The 26403-nt window shown below is 39.1% G+C and overlaps 2 protein-coding genes across 2 annotated transcripts; one reads left to right on the forward strand and one right to left on the reverse strand.

The window, feature by feature from the left end:
• Positions 1-462: 462 nt before the first annotated feature.
• On the reverse strand, positions 463-11184 carry Cdk7 (Cyclin-dependent kinase 7). The gene is made up of 9 exons (XM_080283528.1): positions 11048-11184; positions 8453-8512; positions 6948-7118; positions 6436-6549; positions 5689-5816; positions 4457-4634; positions 3567-3739; positions 3040-3158; positions 463-1482 (listed from the first exon to the last, which is right to left on the reverse strand). The coding sequence occupies exons 1-9, from the start codon at positions 11138-11140 to the stop codon at positions 1454-1456; spliced, it is 1065 nt and encodes a 354-aa protein (XP_080139654.1). The 5' UTR covers positions 11141-11184; the 3' UTR covers positions 463-1453.
• A 1035-nt stretch (positions 11185-12219) lies between these two features.
• Positions 12220-17519, forward strand: LOC145413744 (GPN-loop GTPase 1). The gene is made up of 3 exons (XM_080283404.1): positions 12220-13261; positions 14080-14264; positions 17061-17519. The coding sequence occupies exons 1-3, from the start codon at positions 12347-12349 to the stop codon at positions 17230-17232; spliced, it is 1272 nt and encodes a 423-aa protein (XP_080139530.1). The 5' UTR covers positions 12220-12346; the 3' UTR covers positions 17233-17519.
• The last annotated feature ends 8884 nt before the right edge of the window (positions 17520-26403 follow it).

Consider the following 26403-nt stretch of genomic DNA (forward strand, 5'->3'; position numbering starts at 1 on the left):
CTCATGGGGTGATTTGTGGTTGTAGAGGCATTTACAGGAGGGCGCAACAAACTCACGGAAATTCCACATTGCTTGGGGCGTGGTGTGCTGGTTTGTTTTTTCAGAGGTTTTACAGTATATTCCACACTAGAATCACTGTCACTAGTAGGTGCATACATCCTTTTCTGTGGAATATGACCTCTAGTACCTCTTTTTCTTGGTAATACAAAGTGAAATTGAGGCTGGGGCAGATGCAACAAACCACCTGTAGATGCCATGGCTTCCTGAAGCAAACTGGGTTCACATGGTTATGTAATGCGTGATTGGTGTGGAGGATGCTAAAAGGACGACCTGGCAACCCTAAGCGTGGGTGAATGAATACACGAAGTACTCACACCAAAATACAGGGTGCAACTTTTGAAATGGATTTTAAAACGGAATGGCGCAGTCTGTCAATTGGACCTTTTAAAGGGAACATCGTAGCCAAGGGGTTAATATAAACCAAAATTTATCTTCTATAATATTTATTGCCTCTTACTGTGATACCAGTATACTAATACTGTACTGTCATTATGGACAATATCTTAAGAATTGATTTCTCCCTATACTTCTGAAAATAAATTATCTAATGTATCACCAGATGCCTTAATTTTGCAGGGACTGATTCTCTCTCTCTTTCCTCTGCCATCAGGTTGCCTTTTCTCCATTTAACATCAACCTCACATACCTCTCCACCCACTCCCTTCACCTCATCTTCAGATATCTGTCTCCACTTCACTTACATACAAAGCTCGGTTTCCCCACCTCACTTACATACAGAACTTGGTCAGTCCCTCTCCATTTCCTCTGCATGGTCAAACCATCTCATCGTACTTCTAACACTTTCTAGCACCATAATGCTCCTGAACTTCAATGTCTGGCTCTCACTCCATATAACTCCACAAGCTCCTCTCAAATAACCAATTTCCACTCCTCTCTAACCTGTGTCTTGTGGTAAAGTCCAAGCTTCACTTTCAAACATTACAGTGGGGATCACAACACTGCCATTTAATTATTTTATTACAGTATTGTGTTTCCCTGCTCACCTCCATATTTCTGATCACCATCTTCAATGTTTTATAGATATTATGACCCTTACAGCCATCACTAAAAATACTTTCCCACTTCTTTTTACAGTCATACATTTCACAAATGTACAAAACAACTGTGAAACACTGCCTGAGTAGTATACTGTACATATACTCTTCTCTAGAAACCTGCAGAAATCAGTTTCGTCAAGGTAAACACTGTTTTCTTACATTGATTCAAATACTATTTTTTGTTTTTGCTTGTAATACATTTTTAATTATCTGTGATATCAGTGAAACTTTCTTCCATCTGAAAAACTTGTAATTTATCTTGAAACCACAGAAAACGACATCCAGTAGTTATGCGCTGTTCTGCATTCAAGGGACTTCAGTGTGAGGTAGTTTCTTTAAAACTGAAGCTTCTTAGCCAAAGAACCTGAAAAGAAAGAAATACTTCAATGGGATTCATATTATGTGGCTTCAGTCATTGAAGTCAGGTTTAGAAGGAAACACAATGATAAAATACATGTATTCAGTACAGAATGAGATAGGATGTGGGATGAACTTTGGTGTACTAATGGGTGGTGAGGTGCTTAAAGGATGAAGATGCTAGTTCTCAACAAATGAGAGCTATATTAAGTAAAAACACCAAAATGGAGTATGGGATTTAAAAAAAAAAAAAAGGGGGGGGATGCTTGTTATGGAAGCTTGTTTATTATGAATGTAAACTTCATTCATTCATTCATTCATTGCCAGATGCCATGTATCCCAGACAGGGTGGCCAAGGGCTTAGAGTTAATTGTTTTACAGGGAGGGGCACTAATCCTCCACCAACCCCACTTGACGTAGGGATGCCAACAGCATCTGGTGTTCCCAGGCGGTCACCCATCCAAGTACTAACCAGACCCAACTTAATGCATAATAATCTATACAACATACAAGAGAAAAGAAAATGTGTACTATGCCAAATAACTCACCCAGGAAGAGGTTCAAGAAAGCTTTGTTGGCTGACAAGGCATCAGAGATGATTAGGATAATGAAAAGTGATGAAAAAATTTTGGAAATTGAAATGCTAATAGAAGGTAAAAGCAGCAGGTGACTGGCACTATATTTTTCTTTTAAATGAATTATCATTAGAATGTTCATTAGGAATAAGACCGAAAACCAACCACAGATTTAAAGGCATCATTTATATCATTTCCTCCACCTTTATTCTACTTGCTTCCTATTGGGGAGTACAAACATTTTTCCTTTTGATCCAAAATATAAGAAAACTGTAATAGTTCTTTGATAAACTGGAAGTATTTAGCCCTTTAGCACAATGAAATCCTTTGTTTTATTTCCTGTACTACCAGTTAATTTTATTCAGCTTCTACGAACACTTCAGTAAAATTACATTTTACTTATGTTTTACTAGCAGACAACTAGCCTATATTAATCTTGGGGACTTCTCTTTTGGTCAATGGGCAACACCATTAATCTCAATAATACATCCATCCATTCATCATCTAATCCTACATTGCCCCATGTGGAGTGTAGGAGCCCGGAGTTAGGCAAGGTGGTCCTGACATTTAAGATACAACAGCATTTTTTGTTTTTTCTTAAGCAAAATGATTTTATCCACCTTATGGGAATTTCTTTCTCCAATACCCTTCAGTACAGAAATGTCTTTTTATATCACATTTTCTGTTATGAAACAATTATATTTAATTAAATGGTCACTCCTTGTTGTCATGGGGTTCAGTGCAACAGAAAAAATGCATGTTGCATGGATTAACCCCTTCACTAAAGTATTTGAGGTCTCTCCTCTGCAGAATAAAATCTTCTGGCCAAAGCAAGAATAAAATACAAATGTTCTTATTGCAGTGAGGGGCTCAGTGCAACTGTTTCACTACAAAGGGTCTCCTAAACTGTGAAGAAATCATCTGGTGGTAGCAAGAATAAAGTACAGAAGATATCATGGCTCACGAGTTAACCCAGGTTAGAACCTCACCTCCAAAACCAGACTCATCCAGTATCTTGCGCTTGAGGGATGGCTTCTCCAATTCCCGCTTGTCCTTAATTGAGGGTGGAAGGGGCAGCATTGGGCCGGGAGTAGGAGCTGGTCGGTTGCTGCAGTGAAAATGAGATTGAGAGTAATGTTGGTAGAGGCAGCCCTTATGTACTGGCAGAATAGAAGAGAGTGGACTACTATACTAGTGAGAGAGAAGAAAGTGGGAGTGGAGTGTCAAGAGAGGTAAGTGAGGTACAGTACATGAGACGAAAAAGTAGCCTGGAGGTATTTCTGTCTTAGGCAACTCCCTTAATATACATCTTTCTGCAAATCACATTGTTTTTTATCCTAGCCATTATGCATTGCACAAATATTTCCTTACAGGACCTCAACAGTCTCATTTCCACTGCTCTTGATCTTTAACTCACCCAACCCTGTCATTTAAGTCTTCAGAATACTATACTCGGCTTAACTCCACAGGCACACATCTTTTCCAGTCATATCCATATTAACAGTTATATTATTACCTGAAATATGGCATCTTGAGCGCCTGAGTACAACTGCAGCGCTTGGAAGGGTTGATAGTGAGCAGCGAGCCTAATAAACCTAAAAGATCATCACTGGCTGCGGGGAAGAGGTCTCGTAGGGGAGATCCATCAAAGTGCTTGAATGATACATAGTCTGGAAGCTTGGTCATGTCCTAAGAGAGAGAGTTGCTTGGGTTAGGTTACTGCAGAAATCCACTACAGTACATACTCTGATGTATCCAGATAAGACTGGCACTACATACATCAACAACAATAATTTGATAGGTATAAGTATGGTATCACCAAGAATTGTTTAGACTGAAGCACAATTATATTACGTGCAGAATAACTTTTTGTACACTACAGAATTTGCATCCCCAGTGAGGTTATCTGCCCTGAACACTGATAAAATCTGATTTGAGAGCTTTGAGTACATACAGGAACATGAATTACATACAATAAAAACTACTATATAAAGGTATGCTAAGGAATGGCGGTGCTGTAATTTATAGCTACATAATTTCAGCTGTAACCTGAGGACAGTAATCTGTGATGACATTTTTTGGTTTATGTATTTTAGCTAAGAAGCTTCCTTACAAAGTAAGATATATCACGAAAGACTCCTCGAACTCTTCATACTACCTTTCAATAGTCTGGATGGAAAAACAAAGTAAAAGAATGAGTTACATCTAACCCATAACAAAAACTATTTTCATCTACATCCATTTTACTATCATCCTCAAAGATCTCTTGTACCTAAGAGATTCATAAAACATGATGATGTGAGAAAGAAGGATGTTGGAAGAGAATTTATGTCAATAGAGAGGATGATGGAATGTTATTTCCCATACAAAATCCCCCCCCCCCTTTTCTTTCTCCTCCACTCTAACCTTCCATGTTTCCTCTGTGGGTGTGCCAAGGGCGGTGAAGATGCGAGTCAGCTGGTCAAGATCCGAGTCCCCTGGAAAGTAAGGACATCTTACCAGCATCTCAGCCAGGATACACCCCACTGCCCACATGTCCACACCAGTCCCATATGACCTCGCACCAAACAGCAACTCGGGACTCCTGCCATGGGTAAAGAACATTAACCTCTTCAATATGGTGACATTTTTTCATTTCATATTTGCTACCTGCAGATGGTTTTCTTCAGCTTATGGAACACCTTTCATGGTGCAGTGGTTATAGGCAATGCCTCTAGCCCTTTCATTATGAAGGATCTCTCACAAGCTAAAAAAAATTGTTTGGCAGTAACAAAAACAAAAAGACAGGACATCATTATCAACCTGAGCATCATTGTAACATTATGGCAAGGATGCATCTATTCACCTACATATCCACACCAGACTCAAAATTGTGCATCCAGCAGCAGCTTGAAACACCATCATTTCAACTAATTCCTATATTCAGTGTGAATGTAGAAATGAGTTGACCATTCACTACATGAGGCTGACTTTACTTTTTCAGTATGATGTCATATTCTTGCTACTGCCTGATAAAATCATCCAGCTTAAGAAAGTTAAGGAACTACCAAGTGGACAAAATGGGTGGATGAAGTCCTGTTTCTACAGAGAAGTACATGACAATGTTTGAAAGATTAACTCTACCTAACAGGTGTATATGAACTTCATCAACCAAGAAAAATAAAAATAAACTGATCATTGCAGATGGTAATGCTTGTGTCATAGTCAAGATTGTAATGACTGTGTGACCAATGCTTGTGTCACAGTCAAGACTGAGATTATGTAGCTCGTTTCCCCCAGACATGCTGTTGATGGTTCTTCCATGTTCATAATCGCTTCCCATGGTTTTTAATCCTACCTCATGCCATCCATGATGAGAATAAGGTTTATGATGAGGCAGATGTAAGCAATTTTAGTGTAACAAAAGAGTTTCATATGACAGAACTGAAAATTTCTCTCCCATGCTTGCATATTTATGGTAAGGAAATCTCTCACTGCTTTGGTGAGAACACCAGCTCAAGTACCATAAGCTAGAATTTGACAAATATGAAAAATAATAAATATTAGAAAATTGTACTTTAATAAATAATATGCACCTAGTATATCACATGGGAACTTGACCTTAACAGTGTACTATGCATAAATAATGCTGCTCTGACCTGTACCATCGTGTTACCACCTGATGAGAATACTGCCTATTGGGAGAACCAAAGAATCGTGCCAAACCAAAGTCACCAATCTTCAGCACTCCCTCTGAATTGACCAGCAGGTTGTTGGGTTTTAGATCCTGAAAAATGATAAAGTCTACTGTAATTTAATCTTTTTGAAAACCTATGATATTTTATTTCTTAAAAAGAATGCCTTAAGCACATGTAATTTTTTAAAACTTGTGGCTATAGTGCTGTTACCTGTAAATTCACTTTCAGGGAAGTACAGTACAGCAGCGTATTGAACTGTAAATTCACTCTGAGATGGTGTACTGTAAACTGGGAAAATAGCACTCGGAATGCTCTGGCATATGGGTACCAAATTATAACTACTTTATATTGCAACAGTCTGTATTCAGTTGCAGTCATACTTTTAATAATGCACTTTTAACAATGCACTGTAACTCCTCCTCTCCTACAAGAGACTATCAAAATGCTGTAGTATCTAGAATAATCATATGATCATTTGATACATGCTTATGTAACCCACTCCTCTTTTTTATAACTCTAATTTACACTTAAGGGATGGATGAAACTGTTGTGCTGTACAAATATCAATACAGTAATCATTTCACAGAAAAAGGCAGCACAGTACAATAACCTACATTTATGTAACTAAGATCTAAACACTCTCAGTTATTCTAGTCATAATAAAGAAAAGAACCCATAAGCAGTTTCTGAAGGACTGTGTTATGTTACCCGGTGTAGAATCCAGTGTAGGTGAAGAAACTCAAGGCCACGGAGCGTCTGCATGGTGTATGCCTTGATGTTCGCAGGAGTCAGGATGATATTGTCTGTGTCTCGGATGATTACCTAGCAAAAGAAAAATTAACATTATTTTTTTCTCTCTCTCTGCATTTTTTTTGATTTTTGATACTCTTTTCTCTCTCTTAACAGCAGCAACAAAGGCCCCCCCCCCCTTTTTATGCACCCAAGCACACAAAGACAGATGCAAACCTGCATGCATGCACACTACTATTATAGTTCAGAATGCATGGATTAACATGCATAATGCACAACTTCCAAAATATTATAAAAACCTCCATTTACCCAAAATATTATAAAAACCTCTATTTACCCATACTGAGCGTATTGTACACTTAACTATGGTACCGGTAGCTTAGCCTTAAGCTCTTATACCTCACATGGGGTAATATGGGATTGGCTGTTACTGTAACCACTTCATCATTCCAATGTGTAAACAGACTTGCCTCAAGGTCTGTGTCCATAAAGTCAAACACCAGGGAGACATTGGACTTGTAGCCAAACACATCCAACAGTCCAATGAGGTTTGGGTGGTGAACTTCCTGCAGGAGTTTGATCTCCCTCAGTGCTGTCCGATTTATGCCATCACGGGCTTCCTCTCGGCTTCCCAGCTTGATCTACAAATGGAATGAGCATATGATTATGAGGTCACTTGTTTTTGTAATTTCTGGTAATATCATTCTCTTTGTTCAATGAAGTCAAGGATGTTTCTAAAATTTCTGGTTATCTTATTCAATGTGTTACACTAAGGAGAAGTAAACTGTAAAACTATTAATATATAAAATGTTCTGTTATAGATACAGTATCACTGGTACAATACAGAATAATGAACCACATACTGTTCCCAGTACTCCAACTAAAGGTTATATGACAATATTACCTAACTGGTAAGTACTTTACACAATTCTCTGGTGCCCTGCACATTCCCAACACAACCTCACATTACCCTTAACACCCTCAAACTACCTCACCACCACTCACCAACTAAGCAACAAATTCCCTCAGCCATCCTCACTTTAGATCATATCTCACACATCCTCTTACTACTCAACATACCCTTTACTAGTCAGCCCACCATTAGGCTATTGCATTCACTATCAAATATTGCTACCCACCTACTCTGACCACACAAAGCACACTTTAACACCATGTGACATGCCCTTACTCTTCCTTGCAAACTCCCAAATACCAGCACTAAAAGCTTCCTCAAAACCTCAACCCCCCCCCAAATACAAAATTACACTAACTATATTTGCCCTTGTACACCTTCAAACAATCTCAAGAACATGCCCTCCCTTATACCATCTCACACTACCCAACACAATCTAACAGTGCCCCACCTACCCTCGCACTATCACAGGTATTCTCACACAACTTCATACAACTCACACACTTACAATACCCTATACAGTATACCTTTCAGATTAGCTTATATCATGTCACACTATCCCTCTCACTCTCACACTACCTTATACACTCTCCCATTGCTCCACACAACTTCTCCTTGTCCAACCCTTGCACTATCTTACCTCACCTACCTGTGTATCCCTACACCATTCTGTGTGTGTTACACACACAAATACAGTATTAACAAGTACTGAAAATGTTGCACTTTTGTTTGGCTACTTATGTACTTGAAAATAATCCACAGAAATGCAATGACTTTGATCTATTCCATCCCCCAAACATGGGTTGTCTTCCTTCAGTAACCCTCTCTCTTGATCTTTCTCGGTCAAAATTAATACGGTAACCCTCCTGTCTGGCAGGCTGTGTGTGTAACTACCAGGTTGCTTTTAATACTGCACTGTATATTTTTTAAGAATTGGGCTGCATACAGGGGAAAAAAATAGCATTTTAAATACACAAAAGAACCATTTAAAAAATTAATAAACGAAAAGCAGTGACCCAGTACAACTATAGTTTTTTAAAATGTAAATGGCAAAAACTTTACCTTTTTAACAGCAACAATCTGCTTTGTTTCTACATCTAGGGCTTTGTACACTGTAGCAAACTGTAAAGAAATTTATAGTGGTTAGTATCACAGACATATAAATGGAAGAGTACTTTTTTGTTGTTGTCATTTTTATTATCCAGGTGTACCAGTAACTGAAACTCATCATACTAAACATGGTATCAGTCTGACTCTATTCATTACAAAATTACCATACTTACCAAAAAGAAAAAACTACTTTACAGTTATAATATAGCAATGACAATGAATCCTCACCACTATAATCCAAAATAAAGACTGCTAATTAAGATGGTATAACAATTGGATCTGAAATCAGTGCACAGTTATCAACTGTACAGCTGCTGTTATTCTTAAAATATCATGATGCTAATCATCATCATTATTATTTTTTATATTATTACTGGTCATGCCTTGATTTTAATCTAGCCTATCAATCAATCTACAGCCAGATGCTATGGCATGGAATATCTCAAATTTGTTGTATGCTGATGATGCACTACTAACTACAGTACTTGCAAATACCGGACAAGAACTTAGTAGACTAGTACAGAGTTTTGCTGACATCTGTGAGCATCGTGCCTTGAGAGTAAATGTAGTAAAGAGTAAAGTGATGCTTACTGAGAGAGAAGGTGACTCCCAGTGTAATGTTACAGTGAATGAAGAGAGGCTAGAACTGGTGAGAGAGTTCAAATACCTGGGTACATTGATAGAAAAGAGAGGAAAATGTGCAAAAGAAGTGGAAATTAGAGTGACACAAGGAAGAAAGTAGCTGGTGCTATGAAGGCCTTGATAAGAAACAGAGGCTTGAGTGTTGCAGCTGCAAGAGGTTTACATGAAGGAGTGTTAGTGCCAACTTTAACATATGGATGTGGGACTATGGTGTGGCATGAAAATGAAAAGTCAGGAGTGACAGCAGTTGAGATGGGACTGCTGAGGAATGTACGTAGAGTACTGAGAGTGGATAGGATATGAAATAATGTAATTCGTGAAAGATGGAGAGTGAGGAAATCTGTAGACACCAGAATAAAAGAGACTGTACTGAGATGTTACAGTCATGTGGAGAGAATGGATAACAACAGAGTGGTGAAAAAGGTATATCTGAATGAATCTGAAGGAGGGAGAAGGCGAGGTAGGCCAAGGAGAAGGTAGAGGGATATGGTGGATGAGAGGTATGTAAGTTGGTGAGGCTAGGGAACTGACAAGAGATTGAGCTGGCTGGATGAATGATGTGAGAAGAAGTGCATGATTAGGGATTTGGCACCTCTTTTTAAAGTGACAATGTCCAGACTGACTCTATCAGATATGTTTATGTGAAGCTGCAGAATGTGGTGAATGTTTTTGGCAGATCAGATACAACCAGGATTCCGGGGGCTTGAATGACGAGCATATGGAAGAGTGGCCCACTGAACTGGGCAAACTTGGGTTGTCTGGACGTTGCTACTCCACACCCTGCCCTAGGGTGGGAAAGAAGGTCCAGATGATGATGATGATGAAGAAAATAAAACACTCACTTGGTGTATTGCTGCCTACATCTTCCTTAACCTTTACCATTCTTTTTCTGTCTGCCCTCCACTCTTCGCATTTGTACCATCAATACTGTCACTTTTTATTACTCTTCTTTCCCTTTCTGGTGGCTTTACATTGAGTGACGAGCCTAACAGTTTCCTGCAAGCCAAGAAACTATTTACAGTGCTGGGTGGTAACCATACAGCCAACCCACACGTGTTCCCCACCAGTCAACAAGTGGGTTGGCGGAGTGTTAGTGCCCCTGCCTGTTAAACCAGTAAGGTAACTCAAAGACAAACGGCCACCCCTTACAGGATTATGACATCAGGCTACAGATAGATAGATTTTGGAACACAATTGCTTCCAAGTAGGATCAGCTGATTTTGAGCATTTCCATTTAGGCAATATCTTTTTACAAATTTCACTGAACAAAATACATGAACACGCAGTGACTTCCTGTTAAAAAATTTTTGTCTCAACATTTTTATCTAATTAATAGATGTTTACTTCACACTGCCTCTACAAAGCATGGTAGTGTTTGCATGATATGAGTAAAAGTTATTGGCCATGTTCTAATTGATTCAGCATCTAGGAGTTTGCTAACCCAGCTACTAGTGTCATCATGCATTGTATGGATGTCTGTGGTCAGGCACAGTAATCGTGTGGTAGGCTGCTTGTGATCATACATCCTTTAAGCCCATCTGTCAGGTAAATATGCAATTTCATTCCTCAGTCTAAGTCTCTCACTTTTTCTCATACCATCTTTTGTTGTATTTGTACTCTGTACTGTATTAGTACTCTGTACCTTTTACAACAATAAACATTTTTTCAATTCATTACACGTGTGGGTTGACACCCTGCCTTACGGTAAATCTATCCGTTCCATTAAAGTACGTACCCTTAATCAAGAAGCTTTCTTATTTTCAAATGCTAGTATTTGCTGAAGCAGATGTGTGGCAACACCCACCACCGCTTTTCGTATCTGTGCTCTAAATGTGACTCAAAATTTTTCATGCATGGAATCTGTCCTTACTTTCCGTACAAGCCATAAATGGTTCCAGTACTTACTTGTCCTTCACCTAAAAAGTCGATTTTCTCGTATCTTTTCAGCTTTTCTTCTATACGTATTCTACCTTTCTTTTCTTCTGTTTTCTCTTCCATTATGATTTATAATCGTAACAGTCCTTCATTTCAACTTCATGCCGTTCTCAAGAGGCAGCATACAATATCTCGATTTCAGTACATAATCATATTAAAGTTTGTAATTTAAGATGAAGAAAGTATTTCATAAGTGGGTCATATGTTTTTAAGGAGATAGTTTTCTGTAGTTATAAATGTGAATATTTGAGGAGAAGAATACATGATGATTTAAGTTATTATTTGCAAGATTAGCCTTGGGAAAAAGGGATTAGGGGATAAACGTGTACTGCTTATTTGACGTAAACAAACTAGAGATTTCACTACTATTGTTGTAAAAGTAAACAGGGTACATATGCAATAATATGAAGTGGTGAACCTTACTAAACGGCTGTAATGATTGATACTGATGCTTCTTTGGAAAAACTTTGAACATTATATTTAAGCTCGTTGACTTTGGATGTAAACATTCGTCAAGCACAATACTTACTGGAGAAACGTTGCCCCTCGGGACATAAAATGTTCTTCAGTCTGCAAGGACAAAGATGAAAGTTGTACCGCATGCATATTCAACAAACGATGGATAATTATTTACATAGGCTAACGATTGTTAAGAACAATAGCCACTCGTGCCACATCACTATTTCTAGTAAGAAAAATGTCAATTATTTGGACAGCAAGGTTTAATCCGTCCACTTCGCACCTCGTGGAGAATCACCTCCTCTACGTCGTCTGAGTACAGAAAGCCACCACCTTCTTGTGTTGTATAATTACTCTGTGACCCTTTACAACAATTAATATTTCAATCAATCAGTATGATGTGTCGTCATTTTTGTCTACTCAGCTACCTTCACGCACAATCAAGTACCGTACCTCTCCTGGTGTGTGATGAGACCCGCCAACTTTTATTGTATATGTACTCTATACTTTTACAACAATATACATTTCAGTCAGCCAGTCAGTCAATAAACATTTCAGTTAATTGATCCTGATCACCAATCGCTCGGTCCTTTCACAGTATTACAGCAATGATCAACCCGTGTGCCTGACGGGCAAGGACAACAGTAAGATTTTGCAGAGGTGTCTGCGTGAGAGACTGAGTGTGTTGAAGAAAACATTACACGGGAGCGTTGAATATTCTGCATACTTCTGCAATATTCGTCTGATAACCTCTGGAATAATAACAGTTAATTAAATAGTGAGGTGTGGTTGTGCTTTGTATTCAGAGAAATGGAGAAAACTGACACTGATACCGAAAAAATGGACACAACTGATAACCATGAATTTTCTAAGGAGAGTGGCCAGGAAACTGTTACACTATCTGCTGATACCCAGAACCCACAATCGGCAAGTAATGCAGCCTCTACAAGCAGTGAACCCCAACCCACAAGCGTGTCACAGTCTCCAGGTGTTAGAGAGAAGTCTGGAGTAACAAATACCAGCAATAAAAAAGAACCATTATGTATAATTGTCCTAGGAATGGCTGGGTCAGGAAAAACTACCTTTGTGAAGCGGTTGGATTCGCACCTGAATATCCGTAAGCCACACCATGTTATCAATTTGGACCCAGCTGTAGAGAAAGTACCATACATATCCTACATTGATATCCGAGACACTGTTAACTATAAGGAAGTAATGAAACAGTATGGGTTGGGACCAAATGGTGGCATTGTGACATCTCTCAACCTCTTCTCAACAATGTTTGATGATGTTCTCAAATTGATCTCAAAAAAGGAAGAGGAATTAGATTATGTCATATTCGATACCCCAGGCCAGATTGAGGTATTTAACTGGTCAGCCTCTGGGCCAATCATCGCAGGAGCCTTAGCAGCTACATATCCAACAGTAATTGTATATGTGCTGGATGCTGTGCGTTCCACAAATCCACAAACCTTTATGTCAAATATGTTGTATGCTTGCTCCATCCTGTACAAGTACAAACTTCCTTTTATCATTGCAATGAACAAGATTGACATAGTAGACTGCAAATATGCCATGGACTGGTTGCAAGACTTTGATGAATTTCAGGATGCTCTTGCTAATGAGTCTACGTATGCTTCTAACTTGACTCGATCACTCTCACTGGCTCTTGAAGAATTCTACAGCACCATCAAGGCCTGTGGAGTTTCCTCATATACTGGAGAGGTAATGATAGCTACCTAGTATCTGTTCACAGCACTGTATAGTCAGAAGAATGTGTCATGAAACTAACATTCCCTTTGAGTATGGGATGAATAATGTTGAGATAGTACCGGTAACATTCTGAATTCAGTGATAGTAGTCATGGCTTGTTCAGGTGATTGCTCAGTTAGTTTTTAAGGTTAATCTGAATACTGTAGTATCTGGTCAGTAATGTATCCTTTATAATTATTCCACTTCATTTTGAAGAGCTTTATAAGTGCAATACCAGTACTTATGTCAAATTATGTGAAAATGCAGGAAAGCTTCCAGGCATATAATTTACAACTGTACAGTATTTAAAAATATATGGTGCCAAAATGCCTAAAGGTGATTACAGGATACAACTTCATTAGCTTTTGTATCCTTAGTACCTTATGAGTATTAGTTATTTCCATGGAATTTGGATATCATAAATTTTAATCCTTACCATAAAATTTTTGCAATTTGTTAATGGGAGCTCTCCCATACTCTGGCCTCGTATGTTTCCAAAATGTGTTTAAACATGTGCATATTAAAGTTTTCCACATATAGAGGCCATCTTCAACAACATTAATGATGTATGAGGGATCTGTCCCGAGCCAGGTTTTGTACGTTAGGGTGTTGGAAGCTTTGCTAAATGAATTCAGAACTGGAGTGCTGTGAGAGCATTTTTATGTTGATGATCATGGCTTGAATGCTGATAGTTTGGAAGGAGCAGATATTGGTATTTATTTCCATTGCCTTAATCATGCTAGACATACCATGTTACTGTGAATCCATAACACCATTCTTGTATCTTACAGGGTATGAATAAATTTGAGCAGTTGCTGAATGAGGGTCGTGTGGAGTATGAAGAGTACCGAGCAGAGCACCGGGCCCTCCGACAGCAGAAACAGAAAGAAGAAGATGAACGAAAGTCAAGAGATCTCAGACAGGTGGAGCAAGACCTTAAGAAGGATGGTCTCTGCTCTGTAAGGAAGGCAATTAGGTATGGTTTTGTATATGATTCATCTGCATAGTACAGTAGAAGAACTATTACTGGAACTAATTGTTTGCTCTAAGCCCTCATTTTTAACACTTAAGCAGTCTTACCTAATGTTCTTATATGATGTTGCCTTTCTACAGTAGGTAAGTTCTCATTATAAGCAGCCTTTCTAACATTTGTTAAGCTATTTATTTCCCAGTAAAGTTCAGAACTACTACCTATTACTATTCCATTGCTACCCATAAAGCTGATCTGCCAGTTCCCCTCGATTTACCTTTGTATTGTTTGTCAAAATTTGGGACATTTAAAAGATATCCCTGACTTGAAATGAGGGCTGCTTGTTTAGTACTAATTCATATTCTAAGAGTGATCAAGAAGCATTTATGGATCAGGAAAAGGTTTATAACAGGGAAAATAGGCATACGTTATGGAAAGTGTAAGTCCACACTCAGTGCTAGTCAGGGATGTGCTCCAGAATATCATTTTTCTCCATAAAACTGGTGCTGTAAATTGGGGGAAAATGACAAATCAGGTCTGTGGATAAGATAGTAATGGAATTTCAACAAGCAATTTTTCTTATATTTCTTGTACCGGTACATAATAGCAAAAAAAGTATCCAAAAGGGCAACTTATGATGAGTACTGATTTTAACTGAAATACTGTATATATATGAAAAGAGTAAAGTGGAATCTTCTAAATTGCAGTTTTATGAGACTGCGCACATGCTTCGATTTGAGAATTCTGCTAGTTAGAAATAATTAATCTTATGGAGCAAATTACTGATGGGTTTGTCATCTTGGAAAAGTTGCCCCCCTTACCCCCAAAACTATATCAAACTAGTCACCAACGAACACTAACAACCTGGAAAAGAAATTAGTAAAGCATATTTAATGGGAATGAACAATATTGTAAGATTCTTACCTGACTCTGACTGACGACATTTCTTGAATGGACAGAGGAGGGGGGAGGGGTTTGAAGCTTGAGACGGACTACAGCCTCTCAGCTTAAGGCGAGTGTGCTTCTGCCTCATGCTGCCGCCTTTGTGCCACTTCCTGATCATCCTCCTCCCACATGAACCCCTCATAGTTCACTGTGGAGGCAATGGAAGCAGTTTCGCTGTCGCCCTCAGCCGCCTCTGTGTTGTCGCAAGAGTCGTTGATTCATTGAGCTTAATTTTTTACCAAACGGGTGCGGCCTTTCCATAAATTCTGTTGAAATTAGTCTTTCTTAGGTTACTTATTATTCCTGGATTATCACAGCTACTGGGCATTTTTATAAACTTACCTCCAAAAGCTATAAATGAGGATTTAGAATGCGTGATACACTGATGCATCTGGTTGGAGTGGTGGTTGGTAAACAACGCGGCCAGTTGGAGAGATCGTCTGTAAACACTGCCAATGGCGACCAGCCCACTTCCTTGAATACCCCAAAATATAAGTATATTTTGTTTTTTTTCTTTCTCTTCATGCGGTCATAATTCAACAGTTAACTATCTGTGTTGCATATGTACCAAAATTACTTAATTTGAGATCATGACTTTGTTATTATATAGGTAGAATTGCTGCATCCGTTTGGTAAGGAGTTACTGTACAACGATGTTAGTTCTTTACCAAACAGGCGTGACCATTCCATATTTTTTATTGAAATGCGTCTCTCACAGGTTACTTGTTATTATTCGTGAATTACCACAGCTACTGGGCATTTTTATAAACTTACCAGTGAAAGCTCTAAATGAGGATTTAGAATGCGTGATATGCTGATGCATCCAGTTGGAGTGCCTGTTGGTAAACAACATGGCCAGTTGGTGAGATTGTCCCTGCTGAGTCCGTACTTTTGGGGAACATTGGCTTTCTTCTCACTGCCGTCAATCCTCTTTATTACATCTAACTTTTGGGTGTAAGCTAACGTTGGCTTCATCTTCTTCCCCTTCCTCGAAGAAGTTTTAGGCTTAGGAGGGCTACAGTCAGCCATAGTAACACTGGGCAGGTGGAGGAATCACAGCAGGAAAAAAAAATCCTTTTGTAAACCACATTGGAACCACATGCTGTTAACAAAGAGGAGACAATGCACTTAGCCGGGTGGGTATCGGGGCTCAAGCGTGCGTGTCCTTCATGCTTGGTGTGGGAGGGAAGTGCTGTGATTGGTTTATAGTAAGTATTATGCTTGAATATGATTGGTATAGTAATTGCCATACTTGGCTATGATTGGTTAACGCCCGGCTAGATGCGCGGGCTTAAGGTAATGGTGGCTTGTATTACACGAGGCATCAGAAAAGCTTCACTTTTGAGGCTGCATTCGTGAATTTCATATAATTTCTGCGAGTTACTGATATTGCAGACTGTTGCACGATGTTGCTGCGTATTATGAATCCGCTGTTTATGATTGCACAAGTTAGGAAATTTCACCTTAGATTGATGAAAGCAGGAATTGGTTGATGGATCAGCAAAAGCAAAGAAATGAATAGACAAACCATTTAGCATGAATTGTGATCTTAAGATGACAGTTCAGCAGTAAAGTTCCCTCACATCACAACACAATCACTTCATTCTCACAGCATGGATAAATTTGCAGCTTAACCTCCAGACAATGGGTATATTTTATTCAAGATTCTTTGGAAGGGACAATTTTGCTGGCCTGTAACCTTGATGCTTTCTTGTATGCATTGAAAGTACAGAGACCTCTGGGAGCACCCAGTTGAATTGGTTGGCTTTCTGCATCCATTAGTTTCATGTCCAGTTAATCTTTGAACAACAGCAACAGCAGAAGTGTTTGATTAATCACACTTTTCACCTCTCTCAGAGATGACACTGAGATCTACCTGACGCATGCTGAGGGGGATGGTGATGGTGGGGAGGAAGAGGAGCTGGATGATGATGACACAGAGGAGAAGAAGGAATTGGAGTCTTTCCAGGATTTCCTTAAGAGCCACAAGACCAAACAAGAGCAACAACGGCAAAAGACAACGTCATGAGGTTCTTTGATGAAGTGCATGCCAGATAAAGGCCACAGTTGAAACTGTTTTTCTGCCATCAGTCAGTATGTTTGACATTTTCTCCAACCTGACATGGAATGTCTGTAGATAATGTGTCTGCTGGCATTATATCTTTACAAAAACAGCATTGCTTTTCTTATCCATCATTCATCATCCCTTTCACTCCATCTCACTAATAAAATGCTGTGCTTTCAATAGCCTAATCAGGAGTCTTATTCACATATATTTGTTTTAACAGGCCATTACTACCTCAGGGCCCTGTAAAGACTGTACATCTAGGTTACTACACATCTCACATTTACAATGCACATTTCCACTCAAGATTATGGACTACACAATGTTGTGTTGTTTGTGCTCATTACCATACTTCTTAAGTAAATCTTCTTACTGGTTAGTGAATCATCACATTGTCCATAAGTGCACAATATTAAACATCTTTGTCATTTCAGTAGATCTGCCGAAAATAATGAGGTAGATAACTCAAGTATGTATCACCACCTGAACAATGTGACTATTAGATACCAGGGTGAAAATTTTTTTGTGGAATTAAAAAAAAATTGCTATCAATTGACTCAGAAACCATTATATGACAGTGATGGGATGAACCTGATGTTTAGTAGTACAATGTTCAGGAGTGAATGGGTGAAATACCCTTGTTGGTTGGGCAGTGAGAGAGTCACTCACTTTTCTATAGCAGGTACACTCCATTTTTCCATAGCCTGTACACTGTTGTTTTTCCCTCATTCAGTTTTCATATCTTACTCCCACATATGCAGGATTTGTATTTTTATTGGAAAGAAAAATATGAATTAGTTTTCTTCTTTCAGTAAACCATCAAACCTTCAAAACTTGCATTAGAGCGGTTTAATTGCTTGCTGCCCTACATGTGACCTTATTTTGATCTTATGTCCCTTTTTTCTTTGGTTGCCTGGTAGAGTATAGCCACGTGGTTTTAATCCTTCACTCTGATTAAGTATTTTTCTTTTTCCTGCCATCCTGAGATAGTTATTTTAAACCTTGGAAGAGATTTTTCAAAATGTCAAGACTACATATAGTACTCATTAGCCTGTTCAATATTAGAAATCTTTCCTAAGAAGTATAAAGACATCTGGAGGTCACAAGACTAAACTGTTGCTATTGTTGCTGTGGCCTCAGTCTCATTAGAAATGTGAATCTGGTGGACTGCAGGCTAAAACTGGGGTTCTCTTGCAGTCCACCACCCTCATTTCAGGGGACAGGAAAATAGTTGAGGGATGTTTGTATAATCAGGCAGTGGAGCTGCCTGGTTGTATCAGTGCCAACACTTGAAGGCATCCCTCTCCAACATCAGGAATAAACTGTGAAAAAATGTAATTGCTGATGGTGTTAAAGTTTCTTCCTTCTTTTGCACTGTGTGTGTTTACCTTTATATATCTTGTATTGTTCAACAAACAAGAGTTTCATATTTCCATTACTTTCACATCTGAGCTTTGACATTATTTTGATGAACAGTTTGTCGGTTTCTTTCCTCAGTACCATCCTTTAGAGCACCAGCACTGCAAGATCAGTTTTGTTTTTGCTGCATTACTAAATCCTATGGTAATGCTTTGCTTTTGACATCCTCCCTGATATCCTTTATAACAATGTCATCCATCTACAGTCATCAAGTTTAAATTCCCATAGTGTTGATGGATCATGTTGTGAATCTTATGGACTGCTGGCTACATTTGCCCTTTTCCTGACATTTCCAGTCTTCTTTCAGGGGACAGGGAGGGAACTGAGGTGTTTGTATAACTGGGCAGTGCAGCTGTCTGGTTATATCAGTGCCATCGAACTTTGATGTTACTGACCATAAGTAATGTTTTGACTCCATTTATATGATCAGAACTGTACTTCAGAGTAGCTAAAAAATCAGGGTAATGCCTTATTACTTTATATTTTTTTTATATGCCAAATAAGAATGAAAAGATGCTATTTTGGTATCTGATAATTTAGGAAATTTCCTGGGAAAAATGAGAGAGCAATACAGTACTTGATTTTTGTGGATGTGAATACAGTTAACAGCATATGTTGACAGGGTGTCCAGAGAGGCTGTACAGTGTACACTATTAGGTCTAGCAGAGTGACTGGTATGCATTGTAATGCAAATATGTAATGGGTCAGTAATATGTGAAAGAAAGTGCAACACGATCTGTCTGGAGTACCTTTCAGTTTATCATGGTGCTTGTACCTGTAGTAGCCGGAATTGTAGGTCTGGGTTTTTGTGCAGATGGTTTTAAAATGACTGCTGGTGGCAATGAGGTGCTTTAGAAAAATTTAGGGTACGGAAGAAGGCGTTCCAATCAGATTGAACCAATGCGGGTTTACATCCAAGGGGTAGTTGGGGTTTATTGCTTGCGTAATGCCATTCAGGGATGAGTGAGGCTGGTCACTGTCATCTTTAAATGTCAGGACCAACTTTCCTAGCCCCAGGCTCCTACGCTCCACATGGGGCAACATAGGATTGGATGATGAATGGATGGAAGAAGGACAGATTTGAGAGTGAATATGCAGATGACATAGGTTATGGTTAACAGAACAGAAGGAGATTCACTGAGAGTGGAGAGTGGCCTTATGCTGTATGTAGGAAAAGGGTTGGTTAGCCTTTTTCTGGAGAGAAAAAAAAAAAAAAAATGCTTTGTCCTACTCTGAATAAAAGTTTCTGTAGGTAGTCTTATAGCAAGAATAAACTACAAAAAGGGGTTATTGTATTGAAGGGGTTAAGAGAACTCCACATGAAAATGTTTTACTGTCAAACGTGGGCAGTGAATGACAGAGAACTTGCGTGATTAGGGTACAAGCTGTAGAAATTATCTTTTTCAGAACAGTTGTAGATACACTTAGAATGGATGTGAATAGGGAGGCTGCTGGAGATCGAGTAGTGTGGAGAGCCACCATTAGGTGACCAAGGCTGATGCATGCAAGCATCTTGGAGCCTTTATAAACGATACGATACGATATGTAGTAATAGCGAAGTTTAATTGGTAGTTTCATGTTAAAGAAAGGGTGGTAGGAATGATGTGGAATTACTGACCGGATAAAAAGACATACACTGAGATGGTATGGAGATATATAGTACAAGGAATGCACTTAGACAGTGTGAAAGAGAGTAATTGAAAGTGGGACTGAGGGTAATGCTGGAAAATGCAGAGCCTGTGTGGTATAGAGGAAAAGTGTTCCTATGAGGGGCAAGAAAGAGGAAAAGGAGTGTTTGACAGACTGCACGAGATATGTGAAGACCAAGTAACCAAGAAGTGATGTAGTTATGGCCATCCCGTACTGGGGACTCCCAGGAGGAAGCAAAGTGTCATAGATAATGATAAAAAAAAATAGAAGAAAGTGTGCCTAGATAGTGTAAAGGAGAACGAATTTCAAGTGAGTTATGAAAAGGTTATATGTGCTGGGTAAGAGGGGGCATTGGTGGCCAAAATGGTGTGGTATGATAAATGAATGTGTGAGAAAGTGAGGAATGAGGTTAAGGAGGCAAGAGCACTGACAAAGAATAAAACGAGTAAGGAATTTTGATGCATTATAAAACTGGATAGGGAATGATGAGGGCTTGCTCTGCTCTGCAGTGCCTTTTGTGTGGAATCAAATCTAGCTGTGTTAGGCAGTTTATAGTGGGTGTAGCTAAATGCCAATATAACTTCATACAGGACTGGAATTAGCACTTTGTAGAAGGGTGGGGACATGATTCATAGCAGAATTAGCATTCAGTGCACTTAGGGAGTCAAAAAATCGAAATGCACATGATTTAGCATGTTTTGATAATGGTACAATACTACTGACAAATGCAAATGTAAAGAGATATTTGTTGCATATAATTTGGTAAAAAATTGTTCTTTTATTATAAATAATCATTGGTATTCCCAAAACAAGGGGGCATACACCCCCATGACCCCCTTTAAATCCATGCCTGTTCATATACTTGCTTTCATTCAGTACACAGAGATAACTTATATGACAGTGTGTTATTTGCATTACTCTAACTTCAGAAACCCTGTCTTGATTCATACTTGATAAGCATATCTGAGGAGAAACTTCAGTCTAGCAGTGAACCTCATATTAACTGATATGGATACTGGATTTGATAGATGAAGTGTGTGAGGAGATGTATATGATAAGTGTTGTTATCGTTATAATGATCTTGGCATCATGTAGATGCAAATCCATGGAACTGCAGGACCGACCACTTCAGCCAGGTGCTCCCAGTGATCTTTTATTACATCAATGGATTATCTGTGTTGTGAGATTGCAGTGGGTGTGTTGTGGTGTGTGGGGTTGCACTGCAGTCATGGCAAAGTACATTGCTTGTGAGTTGCATTTTGTGTTGGTAATGAAACAGGGAAGGGTGGTGGCTACTTCATACTCTAACAAGGTGATCTCATGTCTCTCTGGAAAGTGCAGTTTCTGTGGGATGAATGTCAGTTTGCAGTTCCTGAAAGATATTGTTTGGCTGGACGTTTGGACAGCTGTGGTGGTTATGCATTTGTTTGTACATGTGTTTGTGAAGTAGTGTCGGTGTGAATGTTATTGAGGCATTTTGTGTAGTGGTGGGAAGTTGTTCAATCTGTAGTTGTAGCAACAAGAATTAAATGAATCCCGTACTGATGAGATGAATCATGTTTTTCTCATGTTCATGTAATCCTTGACTGGGAATACTTCAGTTTGTTGGTGCAGGAGATCTGTGTGTGTGGGTTTTGCACATGTGTTATTATTTAAAAATCTTTTCCATGTGTGTTTTTGCTAAGGGCGAAGTTTAGCTTGAGCTCACGTAATTTATTGTTATGTAAATGACTTGTGTATATATTTCTTGTCTAAAGGAAGAGCCTGTGAGTGTTTGCAAATCATCATATTTATGAGAGGCTTTAACACTGATGTTGCTTTTATGTTGCAGGTCATGTGCATCTAGAGAACGGTCAAGAATTTTGGGATGTCTTCTGAAGGGAGGGTTTAGCTAAAGGGGATGACTTAGTGGTGTGTTTGAGATTCAGGTCTCTCTGGAGTGTAGAGTTTGAAAATTGATTGTGTTGGCAAGGCTTTGTATGCCAATGTTGTGCTGAGTGCAAGTATTGTTGGAACTGGTCTTCTGCATGGTGAGTTTTGGAGTATTGTGAAGCTATTGCAAAGATGATGTTAAGGTGTTGTCCATATCAGTATGAATCTCCAAAGGGCAGCTGGAGATTTATCAGTCATATCATCTTAAACACTTCACCACAGTGACACTTTATAATTCTTGCTACTGCCAAACAGTTTTATGCAGCTTAATTTGCCAAGACTTTACTTGACATTGCTACAACATTTCTGTCAGACATTGCTCCCAAGCTGAGTAATATCATATGGTGGTAGCAAGAGTGAAATATAGATGTCATTGTCCTGAAAGGGTTAAGTGTTGTGGACTACAGTAGCCTAGCTTCCTGCATGTATACCTTGCAAGAGATGTGGAACTGGAAGTTTTAGTATCTCAGCCTGACAATAGCTCGTCCATTTTAACTTGGCAGATACGTGCTATACTTACATCCTTCGCAGCTTGTTTCCTATATGATACTGTAGTTCTACATCATTTTCATAGCACTTAATTATTATTGGCTGTCCATATAGCTCTATGTTCTAGTGTTACTCTCATGTTACAGTTCAGAATTCAAGAGGAACAGATGGCAGTTTTTGGCCAAGTTAAAGAGAACAGAGTATATGTGAGCATGGGATGGAAAAAGATAAATTGTGTAACAAAGTGACAGCATGGAGATGGATTGAGAGGAAGAGAGATAAGAAGTGGAACTGGTTAGAATGAAGGTTTGGAAAGGCCTATATCCAGTGACTGACAAGCTTATAATAAAGATGATGATGATATTCTATTTAAGTAGCTGGGAATAGAGGACTTGTCCATCAACAATTATTTGCCTTTTTTATGTGCTTATCTGAAAATAATATCAGTGGTTTCACATAGCGTATAACAAAGCAAACTGTGGGCAAGCAATATTTTCTCAGTTTACAGCATCCAGGATGTTGTCAAGAAGAAAAATGCTACAATGTAACTTGCTTCCAAAATAGGCCACGGTAAACGCTTAGGGAATATTAAATCATTCCCTATTATTTTTGTATTGGTCTGTTGATAGTCGATAAAGCAATAAAGATTTCCCACGTCATGGATTTCTGGAGATTGCTTTAAACACTAGTGTACGGCAAGTCACTCCTAATCTGAGTGAAATAGGGTTTTAACTTCCTTAAAGAATTTCACCGGATTCTGAGAAAGCGCTGACCAAATTGGCGGGAGGGGGGGGGGGAGGAGAGGGATTGGCATTACAGTTACTCCGGTCAGGGTTGATTAGAGCATAATTTTCGGGTGTGAAAAAGTGACTGGCTGAACACATTCCGGTATAATTTGTCTTAGCCTCTACTATGATAACTTCTATCTTCATTCTTTTGTTTTACCCAAGTTTTTAAGTTTGCATACTTATATCGAAGTACACAGGATAACTACTGGTCTTTTCCACATGTAAGTATATTCTGAGGAAGGGCATGCATGTGTTACTGTATGACTTTCTTTGTCCTCCCTGTAAAAGCAAACTCTTAATTGCGACAGGGAATTGATCGTAATTTTGTTAAGCCACGTCCGAGTTAATCCTTTGCTTCCAGCGGTCCTCATCCTCCCAGGCATCTACCCAACATCATATCCTCCCATTTCAGCCCCTCCCCCTCCCCCGCATTCAAGTCCCGCTTTCCAAGTCACTCCCTTCGGTTTTATGTTCTCATCTAGTTATTCTCAGCGGTATTCTTCTACTTTATATCGTACTGAAAACGTAATGCGTGCCTGCAGAACGTAAGAAAAACTGTGGGAACGAAGGTAGGGGGTAGATTCCAGACATTCCACAAGACGCTATTGGTGCGCCCGAACGCCGCTAGGTGGGGGAGGTTCAGTCTTCCAGTTGACGGTATTGCAGTGTGAGGTTGTGTTAAGGATTCTGTTATTTCTACTCTCCCAGGCTGCTCTCCCCGTAAACATCGCCAGGTAGGTGCGCGTTAAGTACAGGAATGTGTAAGGTGTTTGGAAGTATAGGCTCTAGATAGATTGCAACTAGGATAATGGCGGAAAAAGCAAATAGAAGTCGGGATTGCGGAGGAAGATGCACCTTTTCTGGGTGGATTCGGGCTACTTGGACGGTTCGCCTGTGTTGTCATTTCGCTTCTACATTTTGTTAGGCTATACCACATAATTATGAATTGCTTGTGCCTGTAGGTAATTCAGGGTAATTATTTATCATTTTCATTGCCTGATCAGTTCCCTGTCATGGAAAATAAGGTACTAAAAGTGATTCGTGGAGCGGAGCCGAAATTTTGAAAACCAAAATCAGTTCCTAGTCACAAGGTCAGATTGAGATGCCCACCAACAAAATCCTTGTTATTATTTGAACAAGTTTCTCTTGAGAAAGACTTTCTTTATGGCAAATATTTTACTTATGAAACTTTTCTTTACCATCTGTGGTGACGAAACGTAATATACTGGGAAATACGGCGAAAATGGAAGGTGTGTTAAAGGATGGCAAGAGTGACGTGAGGCTGAGGAGGGGTGGGATGGTGGGAGTTTCTTTCAGACCCTTATTTTTAGTGGATGCCATCAACACATCATCGCCATTGCCATTTGCGTATTAATCAAAATACCGTTGTTGGTTGTTTAATTTTGAGTTAGGATGTGAATTCTGGAAATCCTGAGCTAACTCTCTGCCGCCTGTTGGAGTCACCTGGTGTGTGTTTATCATAATGCTGAATGTTTGGTTTGTTTGTTTGAATGGGTGGGCGCGTGAGAACCATGGCTTATTTGGAGTGGAAAGGGAGAGAGGGAGGGACAAGTTTGGAGATGGGAGGGGACGAAGGAAAAGAAAACCGCCCCATGAAAACAAAGCATAGAAAGGAAATTGTAAGGATATTGGTGAACAAAGCGTGGGGAGAAAGAGAATTTATAATGAACAGTGATGAACAGAGTATAAAGAAAAGTGAAATAATTTTGAACAAGCTGACTAATAAGAAATGAATACTGCAAAGGAAGAGAGCAAAGTGAAAGAGCAAGACCGAAAAGGAAGGAAGGAAAACACGAAATTATTAAAAGCGAAACTTACGAAGGGTAGAGGAACAAAATTGGGGAGGAAAAGAAGGAAAGTACCGGCAACGTAAAAGAAGTTAGAGAAAGAAATGAAAGTAAAATCTAAAGGAAGAGAAACAAGGGGAAAAAATGAATATTTAAGGGGGGATGAGAAGAGAAATGAGGAAAAAATTATGTAAAAAGGGAGAGGAGAAGAAAATGAAAGCAAACCAAAATAGAAAGTTACTGATAGTGAAAATGACTAAAGAAATGTGAAAATCGGAAATGGAAAGGAGAAAGAAGAAAGGAAATTTTTAGGTGAGGAGGAGGAATTGAGAGAGAGAGAGAGAGAAAGAAGTCAAAGTAAACACCGAAAGAGGAGAGGAAATGATTGGGTGAAGAAAAGGAAATGAGAAAAAATTAAAAGTAGGAATGGAAATGAGGGAATGAGTAAAAAAAAAATAAACTCAAAGTAGAAAATAGGAAATGATTAGGTGTAGAGGAGAAAATGAGATAGAAAGAAATCAGTAAAGCCGAAAAAGAATAAAGAAAATAATTAGGTGAAGAGGAGGAAATGACAAAGGAGAAAGAAATCAAAGTAAAACCGAAAAAGGAAAGGAAATGATCAGTGGAGAGGAGGAAATGAGACAGAAAGAAATCAAAGTAAAACAGAGAAACAGAGGAAATGATTGGGTGAAGAATGAGTGGAAAGGGATAAAACTGAAAATGACGTAAAGGGGATGGGGATGGGTGGGGGGAGGGGAGGAAGGGGGGGGAGGAGAGAGAAAGGAGAGGTGAAGGTGAAGAGAAGCACAAGGGAACACTGGTATCGGGGAGGAAATGAAGAGTGAAAAAAGAAATGAAGAAAGGGGAAAATTGGTGAAGGATAGATGAATGAAAGTGAAAGGAAAATGAATTAAGAGGAAATGATTATAAACAGAGGGATAGAGAGAAGATGAGAGAGGAGGGGGAGGGGGCAGGTGGAAGGGATGAAGGGGGGGTTGGAAGGGGAGAGGTGAGAGGGATGGAGGCAAGGAGATGAGGAAGGAGAAGGA

This window comes from Coenobita brevimanus, chromosome 97 (genome assembly GCF_032717465.1).
Source record: "Coenobita brevimanus isolate Jiangsu-jjx chromosome 97, ASM3271746v2, whole genome shotgun sequence".
In the NCBI taxonomy this organism is placed as follows: domain Eukaryota; kingdom Metazoa; phylum Arthropoda; class Malacostraca; order Decapoda; family Coenobitidae; genus Coenobita; species Coenobita brevimanus.